The 14,561-nt window shown below is 32.8% G+C and overlaps 1 protein-coding gene across 1 annotated transcript in view; it reads right to left on the minus strand.

Annotated features, from left to right (window-relative positions):
* Positions 1 to 4,670: 4,670 nt before the first annotated feature.
* Positions 4,671 to 14,561, minus strand: part of LOC142342031 (glutamate receptor 4-like) — a 41,976-nt gene continuing 32,085 nt past the window's right edge. The window contains exons 6-8 of the mRNA XM_075393203.1: positions 11,897 to 12,065; positions 11,012 to 11,188; positions 4,671 to 5,213 (exon numbers count right to left, since the gene is read on the minus strand). Of these exons, the coding sequence (XP_075249318.1) occupies positions 4,863 to 5,213; positions 11,012 to 11,188; positions 11,897 to 12,065 (697 nt within the window). The 3' untranslated portion in view covers positions 4,671 to 4,862. The remainder of the gene's footprint in view (positions 5,214 to 11,011; positions 11,189 to 11,896; positions 12,066 to 14,561) is intronic.

Raw genomic sequence — 14,561 nt, forward strand, 5'->3', positions numbered from 1 at the left:
CCTGCAGTTGAATAGCTTTGTGTTTATCAATTATTTGAAAATTTTATTCTTTTTTATTTTTTGAAACATTTTTTTTAAAATTCCACATTGAGCATCAATTACTGTCACTTGTAAACATTAGCTAAAAGGGTCGCAAAATATCAATCAGAGTTTAGTTGTACAAATATAGAAAATAATACATTGAAATAATGCGAATTAAAGCGTTTGTTTGGCCTGTACTAAACATAACTAATCTCTTTCACCGTACTGATTATGGCACTTTTCCATCGTAGCTCATACAAGCCTCAGTGGCCAGTGGGATTCAATTGACATAAAACTCACAAAACCGGCCATAAGATCAATTTACTCATTTTGTTTACTATTTTTTCCTGTTTAGCTCCGTATAATAATTATATTATCGTCACAATTCTCGAATTCTGAGCTTTTCACATAGTAGTTGTAAAACGTTGGAACTAAGTATACATTTCGGGGAAAATGTTAGGTGTGTAAACTGTTCCGATCAATCAAACACTAACGTTGATTAATGTAAAAATCGGATCAATATGCGAAAGTTTAATCATAATTGAAAATGTATCGATATGTGCTCCCAAAGAAACAAAATCTGATGCTCTTTGCCATGTCATGCAAGATCTTGATAGTTCTCTCAAAGTTTAAGTTAAGATCTTAACTAGCCAAATGTTTCTGCAGAACCCTGATAAGATCTTCAAACGATGTTATCAAGATATATCAAGAATATTTGAAGGCCCAAATAAATATCAAATTTTAATTCATAAAAATAGATCAGGTCTCAAAAACAGTACCCTGCTTCATCTCCAAATCGTCGGAGTTGTGATTCTTCATGTGTACCTTTTCTCAACCTTTGTTCATGTGAGCTTTTTGCTTTCCCAATGGAAGTGATTTCTTTTTTCCCAATGTTTGTCTTACATGCCGAGTTCGGATCCACTTTAGAAACTTGCTTGTTGGGATGAACACTGTAAGGTATTTTAATGAGAACTTGTAACCATTGTTTTATAAACTAACAAGAGTTATGTTTTCCGTCGTTTAGACAACTTTTTTTGGTTTGAATGATAAATCTTTGCAAATCTTACATAACGTCAATTTGTTGTCAGGGTTTTATATTGCTATTAAATTTTTGTTCCGATCCCCACTTTAGTGGGGATGGAGGAACTATATACTCAAACGGTTTTTTTTGTTCAGACAGTTTTGGCCGATCGATATATTTATCGTAGAGAGCTGTGAGTGGTATCATCAGAAAGCCCATCCAGCGTAGAATATGGAATTAAAAAGATTTTTTTTATTTTCGCTTCTTTTCAGAGCGTTAACGATGTTAAGATTTTTGTGAAAAAACAGACGGATTTCCGTTGTTTTTATTCACATTTTCCGGAATTATTGGCTATATTTTTGTCAGTATGGCTAAAATATGTTAAAATTGTATTACGAAAGTGATGTTTGTTACCTTCCTAAACATAAAAGGGTGTTGATGAAACTCTTCATCTAATTTTTGGCTCGAATTTCTGCTACACTTTTCAAAAATTAAGACTTTTTTCATCGAAAATTGCAAGAAGTAAGCTTCTTTAGTCATTTCTGCTTAAATTCACCGGATATCAACACCTTAAAATGCTGACAAACTCTGCTCCACCTCAACAGAGGGCTAATCTACGTCTCCGTTTTCTTTGAAAGGTCTGTTTTCTTTGCAGGCCGAAATATATATCCAATTTTTATTTAAAAAAATAAAACCTGCCTCAAAAGTGGTACCCTGCTCTGCTTCATCCCCAAAGGGTCAGGGTTGTGATATTAGCTAAAAACCGGGTATGAAAAGTTGCCGGTTTTTAGCTAATATATATCGATAATTATACAAACAGCATCGTTTTTATCTGATACCTGAAATTTTTATCAAATTATCCATATCTATTATACTGGGAATCATTGCATGTTCTTAATAAACAAAAAGTAATGACAGGGATAGTTTTGGTCAGATCGATGAATTCTAAAATCGAAAAAAGTCCGCGGCTTCGACACCATTTTCTAGAAGAATTTAATGGAATTTTTCATTTCGTCTCTTTCTTATAGTCGTAGGAGCAATTCTGAATAAAAAAAGGTTTAAGTGGCTTGTTACGGAAGAACACATGAGCGTTTCACTTATACTTATACTGATTTTAGTTGTAAGCTGATGGTTTTCATGAATTTACAAATATTTTTTTTCCTTTGCAGAGATGCAAAGGAATGTTTTTTTTATTTTCAATTTTTGTTTTTTTTATTTTTTTGTTACCTAGTCTCATTAACCACAGATCACATATCACATGCTTGCAAAAATAAGGCTCATTTTGAGATATCCATATTTTTTAGTGAAGAGATAAAGTTTCTAATAGCTTCGGCAACGGTTTTTCGGAAAAATATTCTTGATTTTTCTCTGTGTTTGAAGTTCTTTCTTTAAATCTATGACATAATGTGCTTAGTGGCAGCTCCCAGTGGCTTCCTTGTTGTAGAAAAATATCTAAATATATTTGATGCACATCATCCTTCATCATTTTACAGCTGTTATAATTTCATAAATTAAAATTAATTACATTCGAAACAATTATTTTTTTGCTTTGCATATTTTTTTTATTACTGTGTCGGAATAGTTACTGGTCGGATATCTTGTTTTTAGCCTTGAAAGAAATTTATTTTTTTAACGCTTTCAGTACGGTTTTTGCCAAAAAAAGTATTTTTTTTCAATTTTTATCTGTTTGATTTCCTTTTTGTAAGTGTATGACATATGTTGATTAGTTACACGTCGTAATGGTTTTTATTAGAGGAATACTTTGATCCTATTTGAAAATTTGAAATGATAGCCGATGGTTTTCATGACTTTCAATAATATTGCTTTAAAAGAACTTTAGGGTTTCTCGACTTTGCATCATCTGTACTTTTTGTCTATTTGCATTAATTAATATTTCCCGTTAATTAAGCTCACATGTCACATTTCTGGCCTCGATAAAAGGGGCATTTGAACGCATTTGATAGCTTTAAGCGAATTGATAATGGTTATAACGAGTATGACACCAGTTTTTCGATTTTATTTTTATTTTTGTCTATATTTGACAATATTTTTGTTAAGGTATGACATTATCTAATTAATTACAGATCTCACGGCCTTCCTGATCTCATGGGGGAACAAATGAATACGTTTAATAATTTTAGTTTACCGGTGATTGTTTTATTGAAAGTAACTGTTTTTAAAAAAATTGATTTTAAACTTTGCATCATCTTGTTTTCTGTCTATCTTTTACCTAATGTTAATAATCACAGGACAAATTCACGTTTCTGGCGTACAAGCAGGGTGAAATTTAACATAGCTAATATTTTAAAAGAATTCATTACAGTTTGAACGGCTTCGACTGGTTTTTGAAAAAATTTTGAATTTTCATCTGTTTTTTTGACGTTCTCGTTGTAAACCTGGGACATGTTCTGATGAAAACAAGTCTCCTTGGCCTCCTTTACAGGAATGAAAAGTTGAAAGTTAAGTTTTGTTCAATTTATAGTTAATGGTTTTCTTGGCCTTTAATTTAATACTTTTCGAAAAATACAATAGTTGTTTTCAACTTTCCTCCTTTATTGTCTGCTTGTTAGTCTCATTAATGAGTGATCACATATCGATTTATTGGCGTTCAAAATACGTTCAACCAAGCGTTTTTTGGGCTTTAAAATTTGCTTTCTCGGGCTTCTTTATAACGGTTTCGACACCGTTTTCTCGCAAAATTTTTGTGAATTTTATTTCTGTTTTTGTTGTTCTTTCTCTAGTCAAATAAAAAACCCTAATAATGACAGGTTCCATGTCATATCTAATGAAGTTATAAATGGGCGTATTATGAACGTATTTAGGGGTTTCAGTTGATATCTAGCGGCGTTCTTTACTTTCGAACCATTTTTTTCAAAAGTTTTGAGCGTAAATTTCAAGTTCGCGCTTCAGTTTTTTTTGCCTTTTTTTGCTGAGTCTCATTAAGGCCTGATTCCAATTCTTTTTTTGTGCTGAACAATGAAATGGTTGTTTGTTGAGGTTCGGTTTTATGTGACGCTATTTATTCTCTATTATTTATTTTTGTACTAAGAGAAACCCAAAGTTTTGGATGTTATTAATGTTTGATTTTGTTTGCCTTGTCTCGTATTCTTAATAATAGCAAATCAACACAGCCCTCTAAAGCGGCGTTTTTCAAATTTCCATTCAGTTCCACTGATTGGAATTGAATTTTTTATTCATAGAGCAGTTATTTTCGAAAAATACTTGAGTACATAAAAATACTCAAAATATTTAGGTTTTCTATCCCTTCCCCATTTGTTAGACAGTTAAGCCAAAAATCTGGGCGAGCGGGAACATCATGTGGGAACGCACATTATTGAGCCTCCTTGTTTACATGAAATCTTTTTTCGGTTACATGAATATCATCTTTAGGTTCCTATAAGTTTCTATTTTTCTTACAATGAAGCATGGCAAGAGCTTGGTAAAATTTGTTTTTGTGTGCTTATTATCTCACCTATCAGGCTTTGTTTCAATCAGAAAGTTTACTAAATTTTAACAAGTGCAGTAACTCTTAAACTATGAGTCGTGAAACTGTGATGCAAAAATTTACCCAAAATTAGTGAAACCGAATCGACTGTTCTTGGAAATCATATCCAAGAACCATATGGTGTTCCATACAGGCCATTTTAAAATGTCTTACATAATCTCTGGTATCCAAGAATTGCTCTTTTTATTCTTTGAGTGCCCACTCAACACTCATAACGTTTTGACGTTCTCCAGCATTTAAACAACTTATGGTTACTTGGTACCATATATGGTTCATTCAGTTTATCCAGCCGTAAAAGTTATTAACAATGTTTATTCATGCTTCATGCTCATTGGCTCCTAAATTGTTTTCTTCATCACCGCCAGTTGTAGCTTTCCCTTCAGTCTCAGTCGCCTTTTTGCTCTCACTTCCTCTCACAGCTTCTGCTCGTCCGGACACTTTACTGTATATGAATACAGCGATTGCATACAAGACCAGAACGAGAACTAACAGAAACAGAGATCGGGCTGCGACCACGCTCAGAGCAAAGGTTCCCGGTCTGTTCCTAGGATCAGACAAACCACACGTTCCCCCACCGAAATACTTCTGCTCCAATTTGGCGAAGTAGCCGTCCAACCGAAATTCTTCTAAAATTTTCCCGATTTTGTCGTGAAGTTCTTTGTTGTCCTGAAACGAAAACTTAAGAATGACATTTGAGGAAAACGCAACTCAAATCTTTTTGGACTGCAATATGCTGCCAAGCGGGTAAAATGATTGGGACCCCCCAATCATTATACCCGCTTGGCGGGGGGGGGGGGGGGGCTTCAATGGGACGAATTTGTAAAAGGATCATACATTCCAGCCCGTTCTTACTCCATTTTATGTCCCTAATCATTTTAACTGCTCTAGGCAAATTATTCCCTCAGTTTTAAATGACAATTTGTATCGGGACGGGTAGATAAGTTTTTAAAACTCCCACTTTTTTGAGTTCCCAATTAAGCTAGAACTTTAAGCTAGTTTGAACATCTACCGAATAGTGTGTGCCCAACTGACATGCTGCCCACTTTTATTGTACCCCAAAAAATAAGTGATTGCTTGAATTTGTTTTTTGCTTCTTGTCAAAATTTTTGTTACATTTTTTCGAAGTAGTCGCACATTTCCGTTGCTGGAGACGTATTGAGCCTTTTTGGAATCGTTTTTATAAAAGCTGTTCACTCGATTTTGATTTTAAGTTGAGTTGCTTTTCTTTTGAGTCTATGACAGTCAGATCATTTTCAATTGCCACAGAAGGGAAAAACAGTAAAAGGACAGACTAGTTTAACCATCTTGTCTGAGCAAAGCAAAAAAGAGACAAAGCTCGTTTAAAACCTCAAAATGTCGCACTTTTTTAACGTCTTAACCGTCTTAGCGCAGCAAAACAAAAGTTTTGAGCAACAGTGACTATTAAAGAGCACATATTCTGCCACACGTAGCTTTGGTACCATAGAGTAACTTAGAAGCAATCTCAGGGACCTCTTTTTTTACATTTTTGAAATAATAGAATAGATTTGACCTTTTTTGAAAAGATTTGACATTTCAACAACTTCTTTTGTAACTGTTTTGGATTCAATTACTTTTCTGACCAATTTCTTGTGCTGACCCCTCTTGAGGGGGGAGGAGCTATATACTCAACTGGGTTTCTTTTGCTCGAAAAATTTTGGCCGATCCATATATTCGTCGTGGTTGTGAGTGATATCACTAAAAAGCCCATCCAGCGTAGAAAATGGAATTAAAATGATTTTTCTGAATTTCGTTTTCTAGAGCGATTTATCGAGGCTTTTATGAAAATTAAATTTAATTTTCGTTGTTTTATTCACATTTTCTAGAAGCTTTATAGAGAATTCAAAAAATTAGTTAAATTGTTTAAAATATGTTAAAATTGTTATCAATAGTTGTTGCTGATTTGATTTTCAAAGTTAAACAAGGCGGCTCGGTAATGTGCAATGGCACATAAGGTTCCGACCCCGCCCATCCACAATTTTGGCATAATTGTCTACCAAATGAGGAACAGATAGAAAAACCCAAAAATTATTTTTTTGCGAATCCCAAAAAAGCCCAAGTCTTTTTCAAAAAATTCTGTATGAACGATAAGATAACCTCCAAAACAAATAACTCAGTGGAGTAAAAATTGATGCATTAGATTGCTGTAATATGTCAATATTAAGAAAGCGAGTCAAAACGAACAGCAAAATCAAACAACAACAACACCAAACATTAATTACATCAAAAAATTTATGTCCCTCTTAAAAACTAAATTTAATAACAAAGTCAACATACCGTCAGATAAACCTGAAACTAAACAAAAATAACTTATAAATCACCAGAAAACATATGCGACCAGTACATAAAAAGGTTTGGTAACAATTATACAAAAAAGAACAAAAACAGAAAAGTAAAAAAAATTAACTTGTTTTTTTGAAACAATTAACTTCAAAGTAATAAATACCATTAGGAATAAATTAATATTACCACAAATTTGCGATTACCACTGCTTCTATAGAAGGGCATTAGGACCTGACCTTATTCATTTTTTAGAGCGGCTAAAAAGAACAACAAAGAACAAACAAAATTTCAATTGAAACTTGCCAGAAAACGCTGTCAAAACCGTCAAGCCAAATATTGGCACTCAAAATATATTTGATTCCGCCTTCTTCAAACAGCTATAATGTAGTACGTGGCCATTCATTAGTAAGACTAGGTAACAAGTAGACAAAAAGCGAAGTGCTAAAGTATGTAATACTTTTAATTTTTTTTTCGAAACAAAATTACATTCAACGTCATGAAAGGCATTAATTACAAAAAGAGCTATTTAAATATCGTCGTTTTTTCATGAAAAGCAAACCCTCGAGACCTGTAATTATCCAGATTATTTCTTGCATCTACAAAAAGAACGTCAAATATGACAAAAATCAAATTAAATTAATTTTTTTTTGTGAAAAAGCGGTGTCGAAGCCAGTAAGGTCATAACAAAATCTTTAAAAAAAAGATTTTGGGACACCAATCCCTTTTATTCCCTTGACACCCATAATGTCATATTTGACCTGTAATCAACTAACGATATTAGGTAACAAAAAGAAACATAAAAAGAACAAAATTGCGAAGTTAAAAAAGTTTTTTTTTTTAATTTTGGAAAACGATGGGTTTGAAAGTCATAAAAGCCATCAGCTATCTGCTAATATCAGAATATCGGTTTTTCCATTCTTCCATGAAAAGCCAATGAAAGCTATCACTATACAGGAAATTTCATACGACCGAAACGACAAAGTATAAATGACAGTTAAGACAAAATTAAAAAATTCAATTGATTTCTTCAAGAAAGAGGCGTCGAGGCCTTTAAAACGATGATTTATATCTTTCAGGATTTTAATATGTTCAATTGTGCTTTAATTTGAATGCTATTAAGGTGACATGAGAACTGTCAATAATGTGATAATGTGACAAAATTAGAAAACGTGAAAAACTGGCAAATATCAAAACAAACAAAAATCTAAAATCTTGTAGTATCAAAGCCAGAAAACAATAATTTCAGGCTTAAAACTGCAACCGAGAATAAATGTTAACTCAGTAGAAAGAAGAAGCAGTCTTTTTTTGCTGACACTAAGCTGGAAGTTGAACAAATAATTAAAAAAATAGAGGAAAAGTTAATTAAGCCATTATTTATTGAAAAGTCAATTATTTTTAAAAAAGAAACGACCATAAACTTTCAATTAAAAAACTAAATGCATTAGCCTGGAGCTGTTTAGCAAGCGAATTGGTTGGACTTATCACTCCTGAGCTTTGATTTGATATGTTCTGTTCTTTATTATTAAAAAAAAGGTCTTTTTTTTTTTAAAAAAAAAGACCGACTGATTACAACCCGATTTTTTTTGGATTGTAACAGTCCAAGAATGGCCCAAAACTACCCCTGTTAATACTTATTGTCCGCTAAGAACAATTCTTTTTTCGAATGTTGTAGATATAGATAATTTCTGAGTTGAAACTCAAAATAAATTTTGCATTTTTGATAATCAACGAGTAAAGTTAGCAAAAAACGGCAAAGTTTTAACTACAAGGCACTCTCTGCGGACTCTGAAGTAGAAATAGTCCTCCTCTGATTCTACAAAGATTGTATGAGTGTTGTTTGGGGGTGTACTGTAGGCAAATTTAATCAAAGTGGACTAAAGTAGCTTATTTCGTGCTGATGTTGAAGAAAAAGGCTAAATTTTGAAATGTTTATCCAGATTTTTTGACCAAAAATTAAATCAAAACAATCAAAAATGCTTGTTCGTCTTAAAAAATAAAATCAACGACACTATTCTTAAAAAAATAACAAATTTTAGCAAAATTGACGAAAATTTAGGCAAAAATTCCGGAAAATGTGAATAAAAACAACGTGAATTCACTCTTCTTTTCTCAGAAGTTTAAGCCTCGATAGCTCCCTGTAGAAAACGAAAATTAAAAAAATCTTTTTAATTCCATATTCTACGCTGGACGAGCTTTCTAATGATACCAGTCTCAACTCTCTACGATGAATATATCGAGCGGCGAAAATTCACGAAACAAAAAAAAAAAACCCAGTTGAGTATATAGTTCCTCCCCCCTCAAGAGGGTCGGAACAAAAATTTTGTTGAATGTTTTCATTTAAATTTTGCTAAAAGTATCGTTTAAATACTTCAAAATTCGGCCTTTCTCATCAAATATTGCACGAAACAAGCTTATATGGTCCACTTTGTTTAAATTTATTGGAAGTAAACACCCAAAAACCACTAACACAGTCTTTGTAAGCTCCAAGGCAAAAAAAATGTTCTATATCTATTACATTTGAAACATCTAAGTGCCCTTAGTGAACAAACACCAATATAAAGGCTAATTTTGGTCCAATATTGGACTGCTAAAATCACAAAATAATTCGGATTAGAGTCAGTTGGTCTTTTTTTTTTAAAAAAATTGATCTTTTTTATGTGAGTTAAAGAAGAGATCAATTAAAATTAAAGCTCACTGGTAATAGGTCCAACTGGCTTCCTATGTAGTTCCAAATTATAATGTCTCCAGTTCTTTAATTGAAATCTTATGATTGTTTTAAATTTTGAAATTATTTGTTTTTTCAAGGGTTTTCTGAAACTTGCCACTAATTTTCTCCTAATTTGGACAACTTGTAGCTTAGCGTTGGCAAAGAATGAAAGCTTCTTCTTTCTAATGAATCAAAGTTTTATCAATTTTGCGGTTTTACCCGTTAAGTTACGATTTTCTGGCTCGTTGTTTCACCTTGTCACATTATTGGCTGTTCACATAACACATTACTGGCGTTCAGAATATAGCATATTTGAACAAAACGAAATCTTCAAAGGTACAGATTACTGTTTTAAAGGCTTCGACAGAAGTTTCTCGAAGAGTTTATTTGAGTTTTCTCCTCTTTTATTTTCACCTTTTTTTTTAGTCGTATGAAATTTTTTGTTCTTTTTTTGTCTGTTTTTGTTACCTAGTCTCGTTAATTGAAGATCACATATGACATTAATGGCATCGATAGAAGGCGCGAGTGTACAAAATCTAAAGTTTTTAAAGAAAATTTTTTATGACAGTACTGGCTTCGACACGGGTTTTTCGCAAAAAAAGTAAGTTAAATTTTGAATTTTCCTGCGTTCGACGTTGTTTTTGAACACGTAAAACATATTCTGAATAATCACAGATCTCAAGGGCTGCCTCCCGACGAACAAACGAACCTACTCTTTTCTTTCATCTTGCAGCTAATGGCCTTCATGTGTTTGAAAATAATCGTTTTCCAAAAACAAAACGTATATCTTAAATTTACAACTTTTTGCTTTTTTGTCAACTTCTTACCTAGTTTCATTAATGAGAGGTCACATACCACACTATTGACAGAGTAAGAAGGCGTAACTGAACATGTTTTGGGGGCAGCAAATGGCTTTACGGCTTCGACAGCGTTTTCACACGATGCAAAAGCTAAATTTTATTTGATTTTTTGTTTGTGGTCTCTATTTCTTATTCTTTTTCTAACCACAAGAAAAATGAAATAAAACAAGTCCCAATGCCCTCCTATATAGGCATTGATGATAATGAAACGTTTGGATAATATCAGTTGATATCTAATGGTTTTCAGAGATTGCAATGAGGTAAAGATTAAATTGCAGAAAAAGTTCTAATTTCCCTCTTGTTTGCACTTCTCTTGCAAGCAACATTATCTTCATATGGAGCAGGAAATAAATACAACAAAAGCAACTTTGAACTGTTGAAAAGAGTAAGTATTCTAATCAATAAGACTCAGTACCTTGGTGGTTACACTTTCAACCCTTGACCTTTTCCCTTATGTTGGGATAATAACAAGAATAATAAAGCAACCGAAAACAGGCTGTTTCTGACCCAAGTTTATTCCTCTGCAGTTATGCACAAACAAATATTTATTGTAATTACAATTACTCATATTCGGGCAGAGTTTCAAAAGTTCAAACCTTGTTGACCGCAATTGCGTATCCCCTTTGGGGCTGAAGAGAATTGGGATCTTGTCCGACGTAGAGTGAACATGGCGGCTGATTGGCCACATATTTCAGCATCGGCATCTCGCCAATGAATACATAGTTTTCGTCCCCTTCTCTCACGAGTTTCAAGTTCTCGCTAGTGGTACTTGCCTGAAATTGAAAGCCTTGAACGATCAAACTAAAACTAATTCTTGCATGATTCCGGATCTTATAATTTTGTAAAACCATTTTAAGAGCTTTGCCTCCTTCTTGTGACTCTGTTTTGAAGAAAAGTATTCAATTCATAATTTATCACAACAATATTATTTGCCTATCTAATGTAAATTGATAACCATCGTTGAGTTTTTAACAATTGGTATATAGCTATTTTTAGCATTCCGCGCATTGTCTTATAACCATGTCCTCGACATTGTCCAGTATCCGCAATTAAATGGTGCTGCTCATAGCCGCAGTTAAGAAGGATAATATTTGATTTTATATACAAACATCGCCTGTTTGCTTTTACGATTCGTTTGCAGTAACTTTTTAAAGAATAATATGATTGAACTGAATTGAATTTCTCCAATTTAAATGACAAAACGACACTGATTAATCATAATCATTTAATATAGACGAACAGGATAGTGGACGTTTGGCGATACTCTCGTATCTTTATGAAACGCCCCGAATATGATAATTTTGGGAAACCTAAAAAACAGAATATGATCATATGGCTAAACAAAAAAAACTTCAGTTGGGGGAACCTAAAAATGTTAAAACCTCATTTGGTGAACATACAAATGCACATGAGTTAGTGTAACCACCTAATCACCAGGTACCATATGACCAAATGAATAAGGAGCCTCTACTGATACTGACCGTGTTTTTGTTATTCAAGAAGGAATTGTAGATTTTCTTGGCTGTGTCTTGTTCTGATGCCTCGAAATTGGCCTGAGTAGAGCCGTGTTTAAGCATCAACACCTTCACTTCACCTCTCTCTGCAGATTCTGCCACGTCATCGAAATCCTTCAGCATACCAGGCTTCATTCTAAAATAAACAATCAAGGAAGCATGGGTGGTTCACATAGAAATTTTGAACCATCTGAACCACATTATCTCTTAGACAATTAGATTCGTACCATCAAAATAGGAAGCTATTTTGCTTAGGGATGTGTCAATGTGGTGACTTCTTTGTCATAACAAAAACTTTCAGACCATTCAGCCCTGAAAAATGGTACAGATAGATTGATTACGCGTAAAAATATTTGGAATGCTGATAAATTTGTTTCTTTACTATGATCAAACAAATAATAAGCACTTTTGATTTAAATTTTTTTTATAGACTCAAAGTTTGGTATCACAAAGAACAACTAGCAAACCGGAAAAATAATATGAATGAAAAAATAGTCGCTACACCTTTCAGTAGTCTCATTTTTTGTCATAAAACTTACAGAGAGTTGTATACGAAAAACAGTCTGCTCAAGTATTGTGCTTGCCTTTATATTGAAAAGATGTGATGCTGAAACTTCGCAATTGAAGGTCGTTATTAGATCAACATTTTTATTTCAAAAAACAGCAATGATTATAATTGAAAGCATACCGGAAAAAATCATGAACGCGAAAACTCGCAAGAAGACAAGAAGAACCTCGCCAGAGCAGCTAACTCTATGAAAAACAAAGGCAAAAAATTTCAACAACAAATTAGGCTCTCAAAATCTTGTCGAAAAATATTTGCGTTCGAGCAATCATAAAGTTAGAGATAAAGTAGTAGTTTCCAAAATACTTCAATGAACTGAATTTCAATACGTGGTTATCAGACCTAAATTTTACTTGATGTTCTTTACACTATTTTTGCAGAGTTCAAATGCTCTCGAGATTTACTCCGTTGAGTTTCAGATGGAAACAAATAGTTTTACTGTTTTTTAATTGCTCCCTACAAGTGGTTATTATAACACTATAGGGATAAAAAAACAAATCTACTTCCTATCCACAAAAACTTTTTATAGCAAGCTTATTCAAGATTTGTTTGATTATGTATTCTGTTTGGTTATGAGATGCATCCGGAAAAAGATCTAATTAAAATGCAAAAATCAAGGCACAAAAAAAATTTCTCGGCGCACCAGTGAAAATGAAATCAGTTAACGAAAACAAAAAAATCTGGAGAACGAACCAATACAGCAACATTTTATTGATAGGAAGCAAGAGATGTGCTTCAGCTGGTATTTGATTCAACTGAGCACACAGCTTTTGAAAATAATAATATCGTTCTGTTGATCAGTTATAAAATTTTCAGTGAAAATTGACGTAAACCAAAAGGATGATCAAATTGTCAAAGAGTCGAAACCTAAAACTGGCTTAATATCTGGGAGAGTTTAGCATCTAAAACTAGGTCTTGAGACATTTAGCAACAAATTAACAGAGATATTTTTCATATTTTTTGAAAATTATGTTAAAAGATTTGAATCCGGCTTAAAGATTTTTTCATTTATACACGGTTCATATATGTATTCATGCCCGAGTGGACTGGGGATAGTTATTTTGTAAGATCTTGTAAGATTCGGTCAGAAGCTTACAAGAAGATGCAACGTTTTACAAGATTTTCTGGCAGAAACTTACAAGATAAGCATTCATATTACAAGATGCTTTCAAGAGAAACATTCATCCTGTGATTCTTACAAGGTAAACCGTAGTCTTACAAGAAACTTACAAAGCAACTTTTTATCATTTAGAATTACACTGCGTATAAAAAAATTTGTAGATTATACACATGAAAAAGAATATTTTTTCAATAGTGTCAAAACATTAGAGTCATAAAATATTTTTTGTGATTATTACATTATTACCCAGTATTAATCGGAAGGTTAGAATATGGGTTCTTCTTTTATTCCAGATCAAATGCAATGAATATAGCTATTAAACAAAAAACTCTGCAATTTGTTTTCAAAAAAAGCATTAAAAAGATTTATAAAATACAACAATTTACTCCACGCTTTTTAATTTTTGGCATTTCAAATGAAAAACTGGTTATTTTGTTGGAAAATTTGTTATCTTGAAAAGCAACTTTCAATCAAATTAATGCATAATAAAATCACTCAAAAGTACTCTACCAACACTCAAAGTTTCAATGCATTAAATGAAGAAAATTGCGCACAAAAGAACAAATGAGAATGCAGCTCAACCGCAACGAACTTGCAGGATCTTACAAGATAACCTTTGATCTTGTAAAGTCTTACAAGCTAACCATTTTTTGTAAGAGTTTTGTCAGAACTTACAAGCTAACAATCTTTTATAAGAATCTTGCAAGATCTTACAAGATAACCATACTCTCTCGCTCGGGGTATCGTCCATATTTAATTTATTAATAGAATCTTGCATTGAAAACTGATATAAACTCTAGATAACAAATAGGAGAAAATAAATAATAAACAATCCTAATATGATTAACGCAAACGGTTCATTTCTTTTCCCATATCTTTTTTTTTCAGTTATCCCGATAACACGTCAATGATGTGATTCTCGGGCATCGTCTATTTGATTATCGCCA

Source organism: Convolutriloba macropyga, chromosome 1, assembly GCF_964194025.1.
Source record: "Convolutriloba macropyga chromosome 1, txConMacr16.3, whole genome shotgun sequence".
NCBI classification, from domain to species: Eukaryota; Metazoa; Xenacoelomorpha; order Acoela; family Convolutidae; genus Convolutriloba; species Convolutriloba macropyga.